Below are 24,023 nucleotides of genomic sequence, written 5' to 3'. Positions count from 1 at the left end.
TACCTTGTCGACCTTCATTATGAATAACTTCTTGCGGAAGCGCCCGACCGCGGCTGTGTTCTTTGGTTTGGAGAAGGCTTACGACACCTGTTGGAGGGCTGCCAGCTTGGCTTGATTGTGTAAGAGGTAAGTTTCTTCCTACACGTCGGCCCAGATCACGTAAGAAACAGATTGCCCGATCACTTGGTCTAGCAGGCAACCCTTGTGAGGGAATAGCCACCAGGTGGCAATAGCGTCACACCCTTACTTGTGGCACCAACCACTAGATGGCACTACGTTCTGTGAAATATGTGCCAACATGGTCCAAACACGTGCAGCTTTCCACCATTTGGCGTCTGTGAAGTACAGCTGTTTCTGACATACCGGGGGTAGTGGATTGAGTCGTCATGCCGAGTGCCTGCGAATATATCAACTGTGGAAGGAGTAGATGGACAAATCCTGAACTAAAAATGTTTAGATTTCCCGTCAAAGAGAAAGAAAGGTTACGGGAGTGGATTTTAAATTCAGGTAAATCAATAAATTAGTTACGAGCAAGAATTAATAAAGAGCCCTAAGCATTCGATCCTATCAAAATTTTCGATCTTATATTCCGATATAACGTGGCAGCCCTTCCTGTACAAGAATCATATCATATAATTTTTAAATGAAATCTTTGCTGCCATTTGGACTTTTTTAAACTGTTTATTCACTTCACTATCGTAATTTTGGCTGTAGAGGCTTTTTTGTGTGCAGTGTGAAAACTGAAACCAATATAAGATACGGATAACAAAATGCAAAGCATAGTGTGGTAACATTTCGTAAACAATTTAAGAAGCATTACCTTACAAGACCTTTCCCTTGGTACTTGAAAATGGCTCTAGAGCTGAAATCGCAACAGTGAAATAAATGAATAATAGCCGTCATCTAACTGCTGGTCATCGGTCCTTCTAAATCCTGGAGCGAACAAAGTGAATGAGCGTAAAACCTCGTTTACACTACTGCAAACAAGTATTCATAGATAATTCGCCAATGTTCCCTGCCATTCGTTTGTACCTGTGAGCAAGCGTTTATACTGGAATGAAGGGAGGAGAATAGAATGAGCATAGCATGCAATCTATAGACGCTGCCTATTTTAGTTTTTTTTTATCTGTGCGCTAATAATCCTCACACTGCTTTCACTCGAAAACAACACTACTTGTAGTAACAGGTCTGCGAGAGTGCGGATATCCCCAGTAATAACTGTGTTGTAGATAAGAGCGTACATCTGTTGCGAATATTTGCGGGTTATCTTTAAACTGTACAAAGTAAATTTTTAACATAATTATGGTTTGTTGTCTGTTTCTCCTTAAGACACCGCCAAAATACGCTCGAAAAACACGCTTTTACTTGTATATTACCGCGTTTGCAGCCCCCTTTCAACAACAATCCAAAATTCATCGTTTTGTGCCACTCTTATATCATTTACGATAAGTTACGTGCAAAGTAAAAGAATTTAAATTTGAAATGACTGTGACTGAAATATGTTGTCACTGAAGTATGTCCAGCCATAATTCGCATCATAACCGAGTGCTGATTTTGAAAACTTTCTAGTGTTAACCTGCATGTGGAGATCTTTTTTACCACCATAATCCGTATCAGAAGAGCTGTATAGCAAAGAGGAAATAGATGGCATGGAATGCGAGTGTAAAACCTATGCGACTGCAATACAGTCTGCATTTAAACAGTAACTCACGAGAGATGTTTGTGTGTTACTTTTCATTTATTTCATTTCGCACACGATTGTGAGAAGTATCCCTACAGTAGAAATAAACTTGGTTTGTAGAATTACAGGAGATAATCTACATTCTTCGATTCTCGGGAAAAACCACAGCTGATCATGAGCTACAGTCAGCTGTGTGACGAATGCATTTCGCGCGCAGCGCTTTAGCCGAACGCAAATCAGCGTCATTCATGTCACTGAAGATACAGCGTTGCCAATTCCGCGACATGGACAGGTCAGTGAGCATTGTAGCGTCACCTGCGACATCTGTTGACCGACAGGAAAACTATTTTTCCGGTTGCCTGTTCCGCTGTAAGGACGGTCAATCTGTTTCTTCCGTGATCTGGGACGTCGGTCAGGGCGCCTGGTTGCGCAAATAAAATAAAACTGGAAATTTGGACAGCTGAAGGTGTTTCGTTTTGATGTTTTATATTGAACATCTAAATTCCACAACAGTTTTGTATAAAGGTGGACTTACAGAGAGAACTGTCTCCGTCCATCTGCTGCACATTTCCGTCATTTCATTTTCATTCCCTGCATAACTTAAATCTTCCACTTTCCATGATCCATATTCAGATTTTCATGGTTTTTGCATTAAAAATATGTGGGTTACTGCTACGAGTCAGAAGGATTAACGATGAAGATTGTTATTGTCCCAGTTTCGTTTGCATCGGAATTGTTTTGAAAACTAGTTTATGAAAAGGTTAGTGACCAGTTTCCATAGTTTTCTTTCTGTGCAATGTGTCGATTATGTGAAACTTGCTGGAAATGTAATATCTGCTCGTGTATTGTGTGTATTATGTATTGAACTGGGGACCTAGAAACGACGGAGAGGCTTCGTCCCGCCTGAGCCCTCAGCAGTTCACGACCCCACAACAGGCCACAGCAGTCCACCCACCTCATGACCTCCCCACACCGAAGCCAGGGTTATTGTGCGGTTGGGCCCCCAGTGGACCCCTCCTCCCCCTGGGAACGACTCGTATCAGACGAGTGTAACCCCAATGTTTGTGTGGTAGAGTAATTGTGGTGTACGTGTACTTGGAGACAGTGTTCGTGCCGACATAATGTAACTGAGGTGGAATAAGGGGAACCGGCACGCATTTGCCGAGGCAGGTGGAAAACCGCCTAAAAACCGTCCACAGGCTGGCCGGCACACCAGACCTCGACACTTATCTCCCAGACAGATTCGTGCCGGGGACAGGCACGCCTTCTCTCTCGGGAAGCAGCACGTTAGAATGCGCACCTATCTGGGCGGGCAATATCTGCTTTCTCACATCTCAGTTCGACATCTGTATTTTCATTGCAGTCAGATTTTGTACTTCGACTTTATTTCGCTTTGACATTACCTTCCCTACAATTGGAGTCCCGTCATTTGATCTGCTCTCCAGAAGACTGATGTCCTGTTTCATGTGCTGGTAAAACTTTTTGCAAGTTGTCATAGTGGCTTTCTGACACTTGCATTGTTTGCAGATTAAGAAATTATGTTAAAAATTTGCATAGACAACTGAAGTAAATTTTACACTGTTGCTTGCAGTAAAGGAAAAAAAACCTTCCTTAACTGTGAAATGCAAAAACAGAAAAATGTAACTTCACCATCTCCAAAGATTATATGTACCACAGAATATAATGTCCTTGGTCAGTGAACATATCTAACAACAACAATTTAAGTAGGATGAAAAGGATAGATTGGTACTCACCATATAGAGTGGAGGTATTGGCTTGCAAATAGGCACAACAAAAAGACTATCAAACATCAAGTACATCAGCCAACAAGGCTTTCATCGGAATTGGAACACACACACACACACACACACACACACACACACACACACACACACACACACACACTTTTTAGGCACACATCGCCACAGTCTGTGGCTGCTGAGGCCAGAATGTGAGCAGCAGCGCGTGATGGGAACAGTCTGCGTGAAGGGGGTGAGGAGGAAGCTGGTGCAGGAAAGGAAAGGGGTAGCAGGGTAAGAGTGGGGCCTGGTGAAGTGCTGCTTGTGGGAGCATACAGGGGTGACGGAGGGGGGGGGGGGGGGTGGAGAATAGGGCAGCTAGGTGTAGTCATGAGGTCAGAGGGGGTGAGAGGGAGAGAGGAGACCAGAAAAGGATTTTCTGAAGTAAAAGACTGGATGCATTTGTGGAATAGAAAGCTGTGGAGTGGGAACAGGATAGGGGATAAGTAGGTGAAAGACAATGACTAATGAAGGTTGAGGTCAGGGGTTACGGGAACATAGGATATCTTGCAGGGAGTGTCCTACCTGCACTATTCAGGAAAATGGTTTTGATAGGACACTGTGAAGCACTCATTGAAATGAAGAAAGTCACGTCGGGCAGACTGCCGAGCAGCTGGGTGGTGCAGCCATTTCTCGGCCACAGTTTATCTGTGGGCTTTCGTGCACACAGACAGCTTGTCGGTTGTCGTGTCCTCGTAGAACGTAGTATAGTGGTAGCAGCTTAGCTCGTACGTCGTGCGACTACCTTTACGAGTAGCCCTGCCTTTGATGGGATAGCTGATGCTTGTGACCGGACTGGAGTAGGTTCAGGTGGGAGCACAAACGCGACAGGCTCTACATTTGGGTCTATTTCAGGGACATTAGCCACGAGGCAAGTGTTAAGGAGCAGGGGCAGAGAAGAGACGTATGAGTATATCTACATCTACATACATACTCCGCAAGTCACATGACAGTGTGTGGCAGAGGGTACCTTGAGTGCCTCTATCAGTTCTCTCTACTATTCCAGTCTCGTATTGTTCGTGGAAAGAAGGATTGTCGGTATGCGTCTGTGTGGGCTCTAATCTCTCTGATTTTATCCTCGTGGTCTCTTCGCGAGATATACGTAGCAGGGGGCAATATACTGCTCGACTCCTCGGCGAAGGTATGTTCTCGAAACTTCAACAAAAGCCCGTACCGAGATACTGAGCGTCTCTCCTGCAGAGTCTTCGACTGGAGTTTATCTATCATATCCATAACGCTTTCGCGATTACTAAATGATCCTGTAACGAAGCGCGCTGCTCTCCGTTGGATCTTCTCTATCTCTTCTATCGACCCTATCTGGTACGGATCCCACACTGCTGAGCAGTATTCGAGCAGTGGGCGAACAAGTGTACTGTAACCTACTTCCTTTGTTTTCAGACTCCGTTTCCTTAGGATTCTTCCCACGAACACGTCCACAACGATCGTTTTACACCTCTCGTTTTCCACTACCGCCCTCCCCCTCCCTGCCTTCTGTCTAACGTTCTGACTGCACCTAGCTGCCTTACCCTCTCTCAACCTCGACCGTGTACGGTCCCACAAGTAGCAGTGTACCGTCCCTCCCTCCCCCCCCCCCCCCCCGCCTCCCCCCTACACTGGTGTCCCTCTAGGCAACCCCTCCCCTTCTCCGCCCAGGCTGCTCCTTACCCCCACCAACCTGATTGCTGCTTCTATCATGCGGCACTGCACTGCAGCTAGCAGTGTGGCTTCGGCAGCCAGAGACTGTGGTTTTTTGTGTGTGTGTGTGTGTGTGTGTGTGTGTGTGTGTGTGTTTGTTTGTGTTTGTGTGTGTTTAATTTTGATGAAAACCTTTTTGGTTGAAAGTTTGTGCCTCTCTGTGACTCAATGTCTCCACTATATGGTGGGTTGCAGTCCATCCTTGTTCCATCCTGTATTTTCCATTGTTTGATTTTAACAACAATTTAACCCTAGGACGCCCAAGCCTTTTTTTTCTAACTTGGGTGCCGGGGGGGGGGGGGGGGGGGGGGTTCGGCGAACCCACAGGTATTAAATAAGTTTACTGACGAAAAATTACAACTTTCAAAACGGTTTATGTATTTTAACTAAGGCATCAGTTTATAAATGTTGTTAATTGTTATAAATATTGGATTGAGTGAATAAAAAATTGACATATAACAATACAAAATACAGATGTGTTCATATACAATAGACTACTCTGAGCCCTCAACTTGAAGCAAGAGACACACTTCACAATTTTTTGTGAATGTGTGTTACACACATGTTTATGACACTGTCCGCAATACTGTTTTGGTTTACTTAGATTGTTGTACTTCTGCTTCTTTGTTTTAGCTTCTCTTACACAAATATGGCACCGACCTTTCCTGCAGGAGGCTGACGTGCTTCTGTTGTCACTTCTTTGATTTTCTTTTGTAGAATAGTCTCCATTCATTGAAGAATATGGTTAGATAACCCTCTTGCATTGGCACTCTTTTCTTCTGCCTGCAGTTTCACTAGTTCCATCCCAGCTTGCAGAAGATAAAGTTTCCGTTTGCTGTGTTTCTTTTCATTCCATCTTGGATGTTGCTAGATGAATATGGTGGTTGCATTGATAGTACAAATGTCGATGAGAGAGTAAAATACAGATAGAGGCCATCTCTTGGTTCCCCTCTTGCAGGTGTACATACGCGCCATTTGATCAATGGTATCAATTCCACCTTTAGTGGAATTATAATATGCATTTATCTCGGTTTTATTATTCTCTCCTCCAACAGTGCCTTTATCTTGGTTTTATTATTCTCTCCTCCAACAGTGCCTTTATCTTGGTGCAATGTTGACAACATCAGTAAGTTTTTACTTGGTTTCGTTTTTTCTATGTAGGACATCAAAGTTACTGGAGGCCTACCTGTTGATGGGTCTGTGAACAAGAACATTGATGAATATAGCTCTCGATTTGAAGTGTTCTCCATTATGTCTGGAATATGCTTCCTGTTTGACTGGAGAGTTCCTACTGTAGTAACTTTGTAGTCTTGCTATAACTCTTCTGCCAAATCCACCGATGTGTAGTATCGGTCTGTAGTAATATTTCGACCAGTATTTTTCACAGGTGCTACCAGATGTTTGACGACAGCTGCTGAACCCCATTCTTCTTTCGACAAATTCACGTTGAAGGGCAGCACTCTCTAACCAAGCTGAGCATCTCATCAATGGTGAGGTGGACCCCTGGTTTATACAGTAGTGGAAACCTATCATTCACTTTGTTGAAAACATCACGGAATACTGTGAACTGGTCTGATTCCCTTCTTAGCTGGCGGGTACTTTTGTCATCAAACCTTATGATTGCAATAAGTTCCTTGAAACGTACTCTTGCCAGAATAACCTTGTGAACTGGCCGACCCATTAGGCCTGACCAAAGATCGTGTACACTGACAGACTTATCCTTATTTACCCCCATAAGTATCAGGATTCCTATAAAGGCATACAATTCTTTCTCATTAGTCAAAGTAACATTTCGCCTAACTGCCTCTTCATTTGAATGTTTTACTATAACATCCATGATGTCAGGCTAAGAAGTTACTTCAAGGCTTCTCCACGTGAATGGCAAGCACCAGCTGGAGTTACTCCTGCCTGCTCTCTTACTATATTAGCAACAGACCTCCGAGGAATTATAGGCTGTGTGGTTATGTACCTTCTTCCAGACTTGGCCACAATAACATCCTGATGGTCACTTCCTGAAGCTGCGCTATCTTCATCTTCTCTAACATCCACATCACTTTCCCGATCTGAATCGTACTCCATAACACCATCCTCATATTCACTTTCACTCCCCGAGTCAGAATCTTCATCTAAAATTTCATTCAGAACTCTTTCTAAAGACGAGTCATGTATCCTTTTAGTCATTTCTAAGTCTGGGTGTGAACAGTAGGGAACTGCACTAACTCACTGCAAGTTTACAAGATAAATAACAGCTGACTGACATCAACAATCACTTCCTCTCAAAGTAAACCGATTGTTCTGAATATCAAGAATACCAACCAACAAGAAACTAACTTGCGTTGTTGTAGAGATGAGAAATACGAAATCCTACTAAGGGAAATTTTCTATAAGTTTGTTTATTTTTTCTTTCAAAACAGGAATTTTCTATAAAATATATTGACATTAATGTTTCATGAAATAGCCAACAAACAATAACTCAAAGGGAATATGCAAGTTACTTGGGCAAAAGCAGGAGACATAAAAAAAATTGTGGGGTCCATGGCCCCCCCCTCCCTTAGGCGTCCTAGCATTAATAAAATACGTGAGAATGATCAGTGAACCTTTGTGTTCATTCAAAAGACAGAATAATATGAGCTTCACCTTCACTTAAGGAAAATGGCGTATAAGAATTCTGTGTAAAATATATATAGTGTTAATAAAAGACAATTCTGGTCCTGGGAACATCTTGTACGGTTCGTGCTTTGCAGCTTGTACTTATTTGATAAATGTGACATTTCGTAAGTGTGGCTATGTTTCACAGTAACAGTGTGTAAAGACAGTGATGTGTGTACAGTAGAGGTAAGACAGCTAATAGCTCTCATCTGGTCTTGTGGGCACGTTTTAAACAGAAAGATTTTATACATGATACTCGTGTCAGTTGGTGAAGGAGTGCACAGAATGCAAGTAATCTTATATCTCTACATCAGTATACAGGGTGATTCAAAAATGCATGTAAATATTTTAAGGGTGTATTTGTGAGGTAAATATAAGACAAAAATGTTCTATAAATGTTTTTCCATAAACGTTTAATTCCAGAGTTATCGTTAAATACGAAAGTCATGTCCGTATCAAAACGACGGCAGTGCAAGCAGCAGGATGCCATATTCTGGTACGTAATTCACATACGTATCTCCCAACAGTTGATTCGAAACTGCATGAATAGTGTTTGTTTTTGTTTGCACGTGATGTTTACTCCTACTGTACGGAAGATGGCGCTGATGTTGTTGGTAACGGAAAAGTACGTCCTGTCGTTCATTCATCGTCGGAAGGCTAAAGGTTTCGTGCACATGATGTACTCAAACAGTGAGTATGCTGATATGCACCTTGTGTATGGTGCAGCAGATGGAAATGCACTTGCAGCAAGACGAAGGTACAGTGAGCTGTTTCCAGGAAGACGGTTACCAAGTCATCAGACGTTTGTATCTGTGGACAGACGTATGCGGGAGTATGGCATTCGTCCTGGGCCACATTCAGGTCGACCACTTGAGCATGCAGTGAACGTCGAGGAACATGTTTTGGACCTGGTAGACCAAGATCCATCTATCAGTACGAGACAAATTAGTGCAGCTGTACGACTTCCACAATCTACTGTATGGCGGCTGCTTCGGAGACAACAGTTGCATCCATTTCACCTGCAAAAAGTGCACGAATTGACACCTGAAGACTGTCCTCGCCGTCAGCAATTCTGCCAGTGGTTACAAGAGCGTCATTTGAATGATCCAATGTTCATTCGGTGGATATTATTCACAGATGAGGCCATGTTTACTCGTGCGGGTGTAATCAATTCGCATAATATGCACCAGTGGGCTGTCGAGAATCCTGGCGCGAGAATTGTGCGTGGATATCAACATCAATTCTCCATAAACATTTGGTGTGGTATTGTGGGGAATTACTTACTCGGACCTCATGTTCTGCCTCCAAGGCTGAATGGGCACGCGTACTGCGAATTTTTGGAGGGAGAATTGCCTGGATTGTTACAGGATGTCCCTCTTGCAACACGAGCCACCATGTGGTTTATGCACGATGGTGCTCCCGCCCATTACAGCCGCAACGTAAGGGCGTACCTCAATTCTGCGTATCCACATCGATGGATAGGTCGCGGAGGGCCAATTGCTTGGCCAGCCAGATCACCTGACCTGAACCCTTTAGACTTTTATTTATGGGGCCGACTAAAGACATTGGTGTATTCTTCTGCAGTACCGAACAGAGAAGTGCTACAACAAAGAATTGAAGGTGGTTGTGAAATTATTCGTGGAGAGTTGAACGGACTGTGTAATGTGCAGAGATCATTGATGCGACGAGCACGGGTCTGTCTGCAAGTTCAGGGACAGCATTTTGAACATGCATTGCATTAAGATTTGTGCAAATACAGTACAGTACAGTACAGTCTGTAAAATGCTTCAATTTTCCTTAGTTATTGTGCATTGCTGTAGTTCAATCAACAGGACCTAAATTAATACAGTGTTCGCGAGGAATTGTTTCAGTTTGTTACGTCACGTTTATTTATCAGTTTGCGTTGTTAGTCCAAATGCACTGTAATTAAACTGTGAACTCTGGGAATTAAATACCTTACGTTGTATTGAATGTATTATCCTGTTTTGTTCATAACTCTGTAATAAGCCAAGTATGGAAAAAATTGTATAGAACATTTTTGTCTTATATTTACCTCACAAATACACCCTTGAAATATTTACATGCATTTTTGAATCACCCTGTATACAGCATGTTCGTTGTTATTGACGCCGATGTGGATATATTGGTTTGTTTGTCCTCTGTATCAGATGTCACTGTTGATTGGCTGTATTCCCTAACACCAGTCTGGAAAATAATTGTTTTGAAGTACACCTCATAGTTTACATAAAGATGTCCTTCACCAAATTATTGTCTTGATTACATATTATTTGGCACTGATTGGCCTAATCTGGCTGTGTGGAAACCAGAGATTAGATTTTTCAGGAACTTAAAATATAATTGTCCATATTATTCTGTGTTTCCTTGCCTCAACTCATTTGCAGTGCAATTTCTGCAGCACAGTAAGACTTTTATTGTATGTTTACTGCAATCGGAACAACTTTGAAATAGAATGAGGTACATATAGGTGTGGTGCATCAGAGAAAATGGCGCATCAGATGCTCAATAGAGAGCTTACACATTAGAACGTTGTACGTGAATCATTGTAGAGCATCACTATATGGTCTGATAACATCAAGTGAAAGATACTTGTGATGTTTGTTTAATCTACCTTTTAAGGCATTCTGAACCACTTGTAATTTATGCTATTGAATAGTTTGCACAGTTAGTGTTTGAATTATGTACTACATGTTATGTTGCAACTTGTTTAATTTTTTGAATTAGGATCCCTTTTATTTCGCAGGTAGACGAGTAACAGTGGTGTTTGCCGAGTCTCACAGTGCTGTGAGAGAGGTGTGTCCTTTTGCAGAGCTGGTGTAGCTTGCAGGTGTCTGGAGGTGCGGACCTCAAGATTGCCAGGAGGAAGATACAGCGTCTGGGTTGCAGGAAGCTTTTTGCTGCAATGTTAGTGAAAAAATTCACACTCTTTGGCCGGTAACTGTTGGCTGTAATTCTTGTTGTGGCCATTCACACCTTTAGCTACAAGAATCGGATGGTTCTCAAGCTGGTAAAATAATTAATTATTGAAGAGTTTGCAGACTATTTACAACGTGAAAGTGACCTCTTTGTTTGAGGAAACGCCGATATTGATTCGGATGTGACGGTAAATGAAAGGAAAATTGCTGTAGGTATCTTTACCTCATGTCGTGGCATATTACAGAACGGGTCTATCAATGTTTTTAGAAGATGCAGAAAATACAGAGGTTTGTAATGTAAATTAGTTTTTCTTGGACTGACAGAAAATATTTGTATCAAATGCGTTTGGATGCTGGAAATGAATATACTTAATCATCCAGATGTGTTTCGCCTTTGTTATTGAGACATCATTAGCGAATGACCTGGTATGTTACGTTATGTTAGTTTGCAGATGTCAATTTTTGGTTCAAAAGAATTTACGTACAAACTTTAATGTAAATGCAAGTGAAAAGTGGCTAATTTCTGACTTCTGTTTTCACTCTTGTGCTAATAGATTGAGTCGCACTTTTTCCTTTCTTTTGTATGTTGTTAACATATCTAATTTGCAATTTCTGTTTTCTCACTAAATTCTTGCCTCTATTGTCGTGTATTAATTGCTACAAATTACGTAGCAGTGGCAGAAAATGGACACTGAAAGACTTAAAGTATTTGTGTTGTGCTCACACCATTGTGCCTTATTCTAGATATATATATATATATATATTTTTTTTTTTTTTGGGGGGGTGGGGGGGGGGGGGGCATGTTAGTATGTGAAGGACATTCTAGCTGCAGTGTTTGCAAATGGACAGGCCTGATGAATTTTTAATACACAAGCTGCAAATTTTTAAAACTTTTTGAACATAGCTGCACTTCAGCAACTGTGCATACAACAGTTTCAGCAGATTGAAAATATCAGCCAACCAGTTGCAAAATGCAAGTTTATTAAATATTGTCTGTAGTTTTAACAGTTTTAAAACTGTCTTCTTGAGAAGGTATTGTACAATATTATGACATTATGTGTAGAATAGATATGGTATTGTTACAATAAAAAAATTACAGGAAATGTTTACAAATAAGTTTAGTGAAGCGTGCTCACGTAGAATCACATTATCTGTATCCATTGTGCGAGTCATTGACTCTGTCTAGTACATGTGTGTCTCATTCAACTGATTGACATATAAGATATATGATTTAAAAATAGTAGCTCTCTACTGTAGAGCTTTGTCTCAAGATTTTTAAACATTAGCAGTGTAGGAAAAGACAGGCAGCTGCTTAGTGTGAAGAAGACATGTCAAGCTGCAGGCAGACAGGCACGATTAAGACACTCACATATGATAGCTTTTGGCCTTCATCACTAGAGAGAGAGAGAGAGAGAGAGAGAGAGAGAGACACACACACACACACACACACACACACACACACACACACACACACACAAAACCTCATGTCCACACGACCACCGACTCCAACTCCAGCTTCTTGGGCTGGAATGCATTTGGCGGTCTCGTGTGTGTGTGTGTGTGTGTGTGTGTGTGTGTGTGTGTGTGTGTGTTTTCTGACGAAGGGGCTGTGGCTGAAAGCTATAGGAGACTGTCAGTTAATTGTGCTTGTCTGCAACTTGACGTGTCTTCTTTATGGCAAGCAGCAATCTGTCTTTTGATACATTATTGATATTAAAAAAAAAATTTAAGACAAAGGTCTATAGTAGAGAGCTACTACTTTAAATCATGTATTTTAAATGGTGATTAGTTGAATGACACACACATATGCTACACAGTCAATGACTCTCACATTGGATATAGATGATGTGATTCTATGTGAGGATGCATCACGAAAGTCCACATACAGTGTTGTAATATTTGTTAATAGGTACAATAGCTCCTGAAGAAGACAGTTTTAAAACTGTTGAAACCGTGGTCAAGCCTTAATAAACTTGCCCTGTGCAACTGGTTGGCTGTTATTTCCAAGTCATTGAAACTTTTAAAATGTTTAGAAATTAATGTACACCCTTTAGAAAGATTTGTTAAGGCTTACCCTATTTTTGTTCCTTCATTAGGTAGTTGTAACTCCAGGAATACCTACTGTAAACCACGTGAAGACTGCACGACAGCTCTTTGATGTGTTCTTGAGTGCAGTGGTATGGACAGAATAAGAAGAGAGAAAAACGAGATTGAGTTATTTCTCTAGGGCACTGCACCCTGAAAACGTGCAGCTTGCTATGCTAGAGGGCTGCTGAAAGAGGGATGTGTGCACCACCTCTCACTTTGCTGCTATGTGCTTTGTACCTGCCAGTGAGAAGTCTGTCATTTTAAGATATATCAAACGCAAATGTGCCAGTAAAATTTCAACTAGTAGAATAATGCGTGGTAACCTCGCAACCCAATTTGAACCGTACACATCGGTTTGAATTTCTTCAAACACTTTCAGATTATAGCGAAAACAATATTTGTCCGTGTGTTGCAATACGTTTACAGGATCCTCAATCGCCTCACTCTTAAACTGGTAGTCTTTTGTTTTCTTCGGCAAACTAGGAGATTTTAATGCAGGAAAGCTGAGCTGTTGGCTGGCTGTCAACATAGCTATATGTTGTTTCTCAGGTATAAGATCTTTCACAACACTTCGAAGCACTGTGTAATATGCATCTGTGTGTGCCCTGCTTGTTAATGTAATTGTTCTCTATCAGATCTGTCATTGGGTCATATAAATAATAAAGAGAACATTCCCTTGGGAAGATACTCAGAGCAAAAGAGCATTCTCCGAGAAAGTTCACAATTTAGTATGAATAGAAAATTCGAAGCATATTCTCTGATGGGGGAGTTTCTTCCCACTGCCTCCCCACCTGTCTGCCGTGCCTGGCACAGGACACGTGTGTAATGTTATATTTCATTCAACTCACCCAAACAGGCAAACTGTTCCGTATACAAATATGGAACTGGCTTCAGTGTGTTCTGTAAGAGTTGCACTACATTTCGATTTAACTTTTATGTGCACCAACACATTATTAAGTGGTTACGGACAATTTACAAAAATGCATTTGCTTGCGATATTACCAAATTTTCGATGTGCGGGAAAGATTTTTGTTATTGAAGTTATGTGAACACACTATGCGAATGAAATCTTAACATTACGTGACATTTTCATCTACTCCAAACCAGAACTTTGTCAGAGTTTTCTAGCACAAGGTAATTATGGTTATCCCTTACGCAATTGCGCGGCTTTTTGTAACTTTAATAGTTGCGCGGGATTTTGTTAATACCTTCGGCCCTGGGACATAGTGCATGAAGCTCTACCACGAGGCCTAGCTGTTTGTAGTGTATTTTAATTTACTACAACTCCTAAAGAGTTTTCGTTATAGTAATGACATTACCCTTATTGAAAAGCCTGAAATTTCTAGTTCAAAGTTATGTATCATACTTTGTTCTCTTAATTAATATTTGCTTTCGTGAAACTTTCAATTATAGCATTGTTTTTGAAAAGAGGAAAAATTGGTGAAGGATATATGCACTTAATGCTCAGAAGGAATACTACATTATTTTAAGGAAGAATTTCAATAATTATTTATACTGCTTGTTTTATATACAGTAACCTCTTTTGGCTTTATTTTAAGATGCAGTTTTGGTCTTTGTATGATAAATTTTGAAACACGGTAGTTTGGACAATGCCACTTTGCATTCATTACACTGGTAGCTTGTGTTGTTGCGCCACACTTTCCCAGTAAGCTTTTTGCCTCTCAGAGAACACACTACACATTGTTTTTGCTTCTGTTTCTTGCCTATTTCTGTCCCAGTCTTTTCCCAAAAATAGTTTCCAGTTGGTAGTCGGGAGAGTCCCAATGTACCAGGTTGTGGTTCGAGATCTCTGCTGTCTGCAAGACCTGCACAAATCGTTGTCATAAACTGTGATGCTGTGAGGCACTTCCCAATTATCTTGATGTACAATGTACTTGAATTTATCATCACCACTAGTATTATGTGGAATGACAACTTTCTCCACCACTTCACAGTTCGATGCTCAAAAGCCCCGTACGATAGTCACTGGTCTGATAAGTCGACACTTAACTAGTTTTTATTATAGTCCACCACACAGGCTGGTTTTGACTTCTCTCTGCCTCTCTTATCAGTATAATGCCACAATCTCAGCAGTGGGTCATTCCACTGTTGCGGGTGTGACATGTTGTCACATTTTTCACGCATAAAGTTATATTTATTTGTACTACAGGTGTCAGAGTAAGGCTAACTTTAATTTAGTGAATAGAATAGCATGTTATTAAGTTGCTGTAAAAATTGTAGCTCTTAATTTTACACTCAAGCTGCTAAAAAAATCGTGAAGAAGTGTTGCAGGTGTGACAAAGCTTTACCCTTCATTTGCACGTAGCCGTGTTCTTTAATTATTTCGTCTTTTACTCCTGAATCAGGATGGTTGATAATTTTTTGCACAGTGAAGAAAGGAGTAATAAAATACAAGATTGATAACTTTTATTCACAGACACTTCCAAAAGACAACATATTTTTTTCCTTCATGTTGCGGGTGTGACACATAGACACATCAATATTATTGAGTGAAATTTAAAACAAAACAGCAAGAAAATGCTTTAATTATTATGTTAAAATGATAAAAACTTAAACAAGAGAGAACTAGGCCTATTTCAATACTACTGAAAAACAAATTGTCCCCTGTTATTCATGAGGTTGGGTGGATTTACTTTCTGGGAGATTACTGATATATTTTCCCAACATATGTCTTCTTCTGTGGGCCAAAATCCAGCATTTCCCACTGGGTTGCATATACTTCAGTAAGCTTGTTAGTCAACTTGAAGAACTTCTGCAAAGTATTTCTTCCTCAAACAGGACTTTCCAGTGACAGTTAACTCTGACAGTACAAAGTCTCTTATATTAAGTTTAAAGGATTCTTCACTATCAACACTACGTATCGAATTGTGTGCATTTTCATGGTTATGAAGTGATATCACTGTTGTAATCTCTTTGGCAGATGTAGCAGAAACCCTTATAACTCCCTCTTTAACTGTGATAATGCAATGGAGTTCGTGTAATCCTGGAATAGGCTGTACACCTTTCCAACGATTATCCAACATAGCCATTGCTGAATTAATTTCTTCAGATGATAAGTAGAGGGTCGTAATCCCTTTCAGTTTCTACTTGACGCACTTGTAAAAATCGTAAGCAGTGTTAAAAGTAACCCTCCGTGATTTTACAGTTCTTCGCACTGTTCTTTTCACGGTACCACCAATGCCATCAATGGCACCTTTACGATGAGTACTGGCAAAAAAAATTCCAGTCACCAGTAATGGCAAAGTCAGCTTGTAAATATGTAACATCTAATAATGTGAAGCGATTCTTGAATTTGCGCTGCACAACTGTCGGAGAAAATCTTGACTCTTTGAAGATAAGGAAATTATCTCTTTAGGTCCTGAAAAGCTTAAGCATTGTCGAAACTGAAAATTTATTGTGGGACAAGTCATCGATAACAGTGGCATAGCTGCGTACGGTGCCATCTTTTAATCCAGGCCACAGCTGTAAATATAGTTGTTGCTGTTGGTGCCAGTGAGAACTCTGGATTTCACCCTGACAAACAGGAATATAGTTTTCAGCATAGTCAACCTGCAAAACCAAATCGTGATTACTGAAATTTACTTTTGCATCCTCAAAGTACTTTCCTTCTTCTTAACATAACAGTGCAGTTTGAATCCCAGAAGGAAGCTGTTTTTCTATTTCTTTAATGGCATTCAAAACTGTTTCTATACGGTGAGGGCGACCTTCAACATCTTTCCATCGAGCTCATTGTTCAGTACTTGTTCATCGACAAGGCTCTTCGCATTTAAAGTGTTACACTTTTCCCAGGCACTGGACATACACTTATAATTTTCTGTGTCACAAACAAGAATGCTAACTAAATCTTGTGCTCTACTTGGAAATGTATCGGTTTCTCTTAAAACGTTTTCAACCAAATGCTGTATGTTTGCGCGGTATCGACAAATACACACATTATGTGGCATAAATGATACAGGATATACAAAAGGTGGACGAAGAGAGAAGAATTTAGATTTTTTTATCTGACACTCTGGATATTCAAGAACAAATTGTTCATATGCTTAAGATATTGTCATCATCATATAGCACTTCTGTTTCTGTTCTTGTTCTCCAGTTTCAGGGTTCTCGACACTTACCACATCTTTTCTTCCTGGTTCTTGTCGGCTTATGTCGTCATGGAGGTAGAATTTCTTAATTTTATTTTCTGTATTTGCACTGAGAAACTTACTCCCTTTCTTGTACATACCTTTAAGTTTATTTGCAACTTCAGGCAGCTCATCATTACACAGCTTTGCCACTACATCCTTTCGTTTCCTTGGGCTGCGTGGTAAGCTTTTTTCACCTTGTTTACCGCCTTCCCCCATGATCTTTTGGAACTATATGATTTAGAGGGTGACAAAATGCAAGATGAAGTGGGGTTTGAGCAGGAATTTTATTCTTTTCTCGATGCCTCCTTTGTCTTTCCCTATCTTGCATACGTTTAAGTTTCTTTTGATCATCCTACAAGGCAGCTTTATTTTTTTCTCTCCGTAACTTATCTGTTTTGCAACATTGCCTGATACTGAATTGGAGAGTGCTTCAGTTTTTCCCTAAACTTGCGGCGCCTTTCAGTGGATGACATGCTTGTCTTATAATAAATTACAACAGTAATACTTTCAGCTGGTTGATAATAATAACAATCACAGCAATAATATCAACAATAACAATAACTGTGTCTGTTGTTACAGTAAAATTTCCTTGTTACAAAGTTCTGGTATCACGATAACAGCTCTAACACTCTGACATGTCACACCCAAAACACGTCTCTTGATGTGATAGATTGTTCCTACAAAAAAAATTATAATTCAAAGTTGTAGCCCATGTAACTAACCTCACTTTTACAAAATTTCAACTTTACATAACATGAAACTAAACTGATAAACAAATAAATATCTGTGTGTTGCGGGTGTGACAGAAATTCCGTATTTTGTTTTTTCAAGATTCAGAGCTTATTTACCTGTATTATAAATGTAAAATCACAGTTACAGCTTCATAATTATCCAGAGAGTATATGCACAACACATGGACATTCAACTTCAAAGACATTAGTCTGTAGGGCTGCCAACATTTCACAACAAATTTTACAATTTTGTTCCCTGACACCAAGAGTAAGTTTGTAACTGTTTTACACCTTTCAGGCCAGGATATAATGAAGACTGGGATTAGTTTCTGCTTCCTTGACCTTTTGGCTACAGAAAGATATGTCACACTTTAAGATCTTTTAAACTTTATTTTTTTTATTATGATGGGTCCTTTCACATGAAATGACCCCAGTGTGCCTTGTACTTGTCATGTGCACATTTCTTCTGTCCTTCCAACAGAATGCCAATATATTTCCCTTACGCCTAAAAATTAGTTCACCTCGCTGAAGTTTCGGATCTTTTATAGCAGAAGGTAATCCCTGTCTAGATTTTCTTGTAGTCCCCACAAGAGCAGTTTTTGCAACTTCCAGTTCTGAAGCAAGGACTGGACTGGTCTAGAATCTGTCTGTAAACAAAGTGTAACCTTTTCCTGACAGATTCCCGAGCAGTGTCTTTACGTGTGTCAGACCTCTCACCTGCATAAACAGAAAAATTCCAGACATGACCTGTCTCTGACTCTGACGACATGTGCAGTCTTTATACCATATTTGTTTGGCTTCTGGGGCACGTACTGCTTGAAATACACACGGCCATGAAATTTGCACGTGCCTTCATCAATTGTAATGTTTTGAGAGGGTGTATATGCTCGATGGAAATTCGCAGACACCATATCCGGGAGGGGTCTCACCTTGTGCAGTGGGTCATAGCCTTTATTCTTAGCAACTGAATTGTCACTGATGTGAAAGTTTCTCAAAATAGAAAGAAACCTGTCATGGCTCATGATGTTTGGACAGAAATTACATGACACAACGGGATTCTTGGACAAGTGCTCTCGTATATGGCATCTCACACTTAACACACGTATGGACCACAATTGCCAGAAACTTTCTTATTTCTACGAGAGTAACTCCTTTCCACTTTGATAGCGAGCACGTAGGGGAAAGGGAATTTGTGCTTTGTAATTTCCTTGTGCTTTGTTGTGCACACAGATTAGTTTGCTGCTTTATATGATTTACCATACTGTCTGTAAGTAAACACAAAAAGAAGTCTAGAGGTGTGCTGTTCTGCTCTAAACTGGTAAGGCTGCACTTTCCCTAGTGTCCTGAGAATGGATAGATATTTGGCACATGATCAGTACTTGTCCAGCCTTCCTCAGAATCGGTACGGCGCGAAGTTCTCGGTCTCACACTTATCAAATGAAATCACTTACTACTGTAGTTATGTATTGAAAGTACTTTCAATTGAAATCTGAATAAAAATATTACGTCTTTTGTTATCTGCATTCCTTACCTGGAGACTCAGCATTTTCTTCTGGAATGTAGTCTGCGTAGTCATCAGAATTGAGCAAATCGTAATCCTCCGAAAAATCAAAATCACTTTCTTCAAACTTGCACAATAACTCAAGGGTGATTTCCTCACCCGTCAAACCACGCTTCGCCATGACTACGCAACTGAGTGTCGTCTTCTTCTTTCTTCTTTATCGTCACCTTGTCCCACATCATGTAGGGTCGGTGTTGCTCTTCTGGATCCTTCTCCTCCATAGTACTGTATCCATTGCCTCTTCCTTCTTCCATCCTTTCTCCCTTAGGTCCCCGGATATCTTATCCTTCCACCTCATCTTCGGTCTTCCTTTCCTTCTTGCTCCTTCAATTTATATAATACAACTCTGTTTCTGATATACTCTTCTCCTTTTCTCTTTAAGTGTCCCTACCACCTTAGTCTGCTCTCATGTATATTTTTCCACATGGGTCCTACTTTCACAGCTCCTCTAACAAATTCATTTCTAATCCTGTCCTTCCTTGTTACCCCACACATCCACCTCAGCATCCTCATTTCCGCCAATTCCATCTTCCTTTCCTGGGCTACTGTGATTGGCCATATCTCTGCCCCGTATATCATAGCAGGCCTTACCACCGATTTGTAAACTTTCCCTTTCAACCCAATGCTCACCTTCTTGTCACACAACACTCCACTCATTTTCCTCCAGTTGTTCCAACCGCAATTTATTCGGTGTTGTATCTCGCTTTCCAGTCCTCCGTCCCTCTGTATTTACGACCCCAGGTATTTAAATTTGCAGACCGATTTCAGCTCATCATCCTGGATCTTGCAAGACCTCATCTGCACATCCTTTAGTGCTAAATATTCTGACTTTGTCCTGCTAATTTTCACCCCTCTTTCTTTCTAGTGCCTTCCTCCAATCCTGATGTGGAAATCCCTGGTGTGAAGGCTAGGAGTGGGTGGAATTAAGGTCTTGCTAACTTTAACAAGTTTCAGTTTATTACGAAGAATTACAGCTCACCCTAATTGCATGGTGATTGCATTCGCAGGAAGGCTCAGTCTAATACAGAGACAGTGACTGTTTCCACCGTTCCGACTGCCTACTAGAAGCTACGCAATACTTCCTAGTGCCCTGCATCAGAGTCTCGCAGCTACGCCCTGACGCTCTTCGGCGACTATCTCCGGCTGCCTGCCTACGGCCCGTTCCTCGGTCCGAGTCGGCTGCCCCTATCGTGCTGACTACTGACTCTACCCAGAGCCTGACATCGAGAGCAGCCCGAGCGGCGTTCTCCCGAGTTTTGTCAGCTCTGCCCCCTCTGACTCCGCCTGCGCTCGGCGTGACGTAGCGTCAGAGGCGACATTACCCTCGTTCGGTAATGTTTAAGTGTTATTGTTGTTATTGTTCTTCAGAGGCTGGGTGGAGGGGTAGAGGCGCCTCTCCCAATACGGTCACGCACTGCGTCCTGGGCCCTTCGTGACCCACCGAGGGCCCTCTCTCTTTCTCTCCCTGATCCCAGACTTCTGTCACTAACCAGAAGTTTTCCGTCGATATTTTGATTGTCTACTTGTCACGAGTCCCTACACAGAGCATATTTTGTCTCGTTAAGGAATCTGTTTCTTTTCTTATCATGCGTACCTACCTGACAGTTTGGACTTCAGCCTTGGTTCTCCAGCTGTGTTCCTTTATGACCCCTCTGCCACGCCAGGCATTTAGCTTACATTTTAACTCAACTCGTGTTTACGGACTATTTCCGTCGTACTGCCTGAGAGCACCTCGCCCACCAGGGAAATTGGCATTACTCCTCAGAGTAGTGTCAATTGTGACTCACTCTCATTTTATTTGGGTTACCTGCTTACATTTCTCTGTTACGTCAACACTTGACCTGTTATTTTCTTTCATTATACATTCGATACACTTAATTCCATTAAGTTCTTTGTAGGACACAATTATCTTATACATAGATAGCATTTATCAAATATACATTTATCAAGGTACAGTTTTACGAAGCATTGATACAAAATACCATTTTCATTAAACATTGGTAATTACAATTACATAGTAGGTACAGTTTCGTAAAACATGGACAAAACAGTAAACATTGACTACACTTTTTGGTAAGACACTTTTAATACCTTTGTTATACATATATTTTATCTTTTACTTTTACTTAACGCCTGTTTCTGAACATAACTGCCTCTTCTTGGTTTTTTCCACATCTTTCATATATTACCACATCTTCAGTTTCTTTATTAGTTTGTCTTCTACTTAAGCTAGTCTCTGGGTACTGATTTACAATGGTGTTTCTTATACATACTTTACCACAACAGTTACTATCGTCAAAGTATTTCCATAGGCTTTTGAAGCATTCTTTACAACATCTACAGTTTTTACGGTGACTTACCATACGAAAGCGCTGGCAGGTCGATAGACACACAAACATACACACAGAATTCAAGCTTTCGCAACCAATGGTTGCTTCATCAGGAAAGAGGGAAGGAGAGGGAAAGACGAAAGGATGTGGGTTTTAAGGGAGAGGGTAAGGAGTCATTCCAATCCCGGGAGCGGAGAGACTTACCTTAGGGGGAAAAAAAGGACAGGTATACACTTGCGCGCGCGCGCGCGCGCGCGCGCGCGCGCGCGCGCGCGCGCGCGCGCACACACACACACACACACACACACATCCTCTCCACATATACTGACACAGGCAGACGTGTGTAAATGCAAAGAGGTTGGGCAGAGATGTCAGTCGAGGCAGAAGTACAGAGGCAAAGATGATGTTGAATGACAGGAGAGGTACGAGGGGCGGCAACTTGAAATTAGCGGAGGTTGAGGCCTGGTGGGTAACGGGAAGAGAGAATATATTGAAGGGCAAGTTCCCATCTATGGAGTTCTGATAGGTTGGTATCAGTGGGAAGTATCCAGATAACCCAGACGGTGTAACACTGTGCCAAGATGTGCTGGCTGTGCACCGAGGCATGTTTAGCCACAGGGTGATCCTCATTACTACAAACACTGTCTGCCTGTGTCCATTCATGCGATTGGACAGTTTGTTGCTGGTCATTTCCACATAGAATGCTTCACAGTGTAGGCATGTTAGTTGGTAAATCAAGTGGGTGCATTCACACGTGGCTCTGCCTTTGATCGTGTACACCTTCCGGGTTACAGGACTGGAGTAGGTGGTGGTGGGAGGGTGCATGGGACAGGTTTTACACCGGGGGCGGTTACGAGGGTAGGAGCCAGAGGGTAGGGAAGATGGTTTGGGGATTTCATAGGGGTGAACCGAGAGATTATGAAGGTTAGGTGGACGGCAGAAAGACACTCTTCGTGGAGTGGGGAGGATTTCATGAAGAATGGATCTCAATTCAAGTCAGGGTTTGAGGAAGTCTTATCCCTGCTGGAGAGCCACATTCAGAATCTGATCCAGTCCTGGAAAGTATCCTGTCACAAGTGGGGCACTTTTGGGGTTCTTCTGTGGGAGGTTCTGGGTTTGAGGGGATGAGGAAGTGGCTCTGGTTATTTGCTTCTGTGCCAGGTCGGGAGGTAGTGGCGGGATGCGAAAGCTGGTTTCAGGTTATTGGTGTAATGGTTCAGGGATTCAAGACTGGAGCAGATTCGTTTGCCACGAAGACCTGGGCTGTAGGGAAGGGACCATTTGATGTGGAATGGGTGGCAGCTGTCATAATGGAGGTAATGTTGCTTGTTAGTGGGTTTGATTTGGACGGATGTGTGAAGCTGCTCATTGGACAGATGGAGGTCAACATTGAGGAAAGTGGCATGGGATTTGGAATAGGATCAGGTGAATCTGATGGAACCAAAGGAGTTGAGGTTAGAGAGGAAATTCTGGAGTTCTTCTTCACTGTGAGTCCAGATCATGAAGATGTAATCAATAAATCTGTACCAAACTTTGGGTTGGCAGGCTTGGGTAACCAAAGCTTGCTCTAAGCGACTCATAAATAGGTTGGCGTACGAGGGGGCATCCTGGTACCCATGGCTGTTCCCTTTAATTGTTAGTATGTCTAGCCTTCAAAACTGAAGAATTTGTGAGTTAGGATGACGCTTTTGGGTAGGGTAGCAGGTGATCGGCATGAAAGGAAGTGCTCCATTGCAGCGAGGCCCTGGACATGTGGAATATTTGTGTGTAAGAAAATGGCATCAAAGGTTACAAGGATGGTTTTTGGGGGGTAACAGATTTGGTAAGGATTCCAGGCATTCGAGAAAGTGGTTGGTGTTTTTGATGAAGGATGGGAGACTGCATATAATTGGTTGTAGGTGTTGATCTACGTAGGCAGAGATACGTTCTGTGGGGGCTTAGTAACCAGCTACAATGGGGCGGCTGGGATGTTTGGGTTTGTGAATTTTAGGAAGTAGATAGCAGGTAGGGGTGCGGGGTGTCAGTTGGGTCAGGAGGTTGATGGAGTCAGGTGAAAGGTTTTGTAGGGGGCCTAAGGTTCTGAGGATTCCTTGAAGCTCCACCTGGCATCAGGAATTGGATTACCTTGGCAGATTTTGTATGTAGTATTGTCTGAAAGCTGACGCAGTCCATCAGCCACATACTCCCGACGATCAAGTACCACTGTCATGGAACCCTTGTCAGCTGGAAGAATGACGATGGATCGGTTAGCCTTCAGAGGTTTCTCAAGAAAGATTGAAAGGCAAGGCTGGAAGTGAGAAATTCCTGGAAGGTTTGGAGACGGTGATTTTGAGGAAGAGGAGGTGGGTCTCGCTGTGGTGGAGGACGGAACTTTTCCAGGCAGGGTTCAATTTGGATAGTGTCTTGGG

At 41.7% G+C, this 24,023-nt stretch overlaps 1 protein-coding gene across 1 annotated transcript in view; it reads left to right on the top strand.

Moving 5' to 3' along the window:
- LOC126426566 (uncharacterized) overlaps positions 1-11,068 on the top strand; it is an 85,721-nt gene extending 74,653 nt beyond the window's left edge. Inside the window, exon 5 of the mRNA XM_050088465.1 lies at positions 10,586-11,068. Coding sequence (XP_049944422.1) covers positions 10,586-10,597 — 12 coding nt within the window. The 3' untranslated portion in view covers positions 10,598-11,068. The remainder of the gene's footprint in view (positions 1-10,585) is intronic.
- The last annotated feature ends 12,955 nt before the right edge of the window (positions 11,069-24,023 follow it).

Source organism: Schistocerca serialis, chromosome 11 (genome assembly GCF_023864345.2).
Source record: "Schistocerca serialis cubense isolate TAMUIC-IGC-003099 chromosome 11, iqSchSeri2.2, whole genome shotgun sequence".
Taxonomy (NCBI): Eukaryota; Metazoa; Arthropoda; class Insecta; order Orthoptera; family Acrididae; genus Schistocerca; species Schistocerca serialis.
The sequence above is the reverse complement of the archived record's forward strand: the minus strand, read 5'-3'. Positions and strand labels throughout refer to the sequence as shown.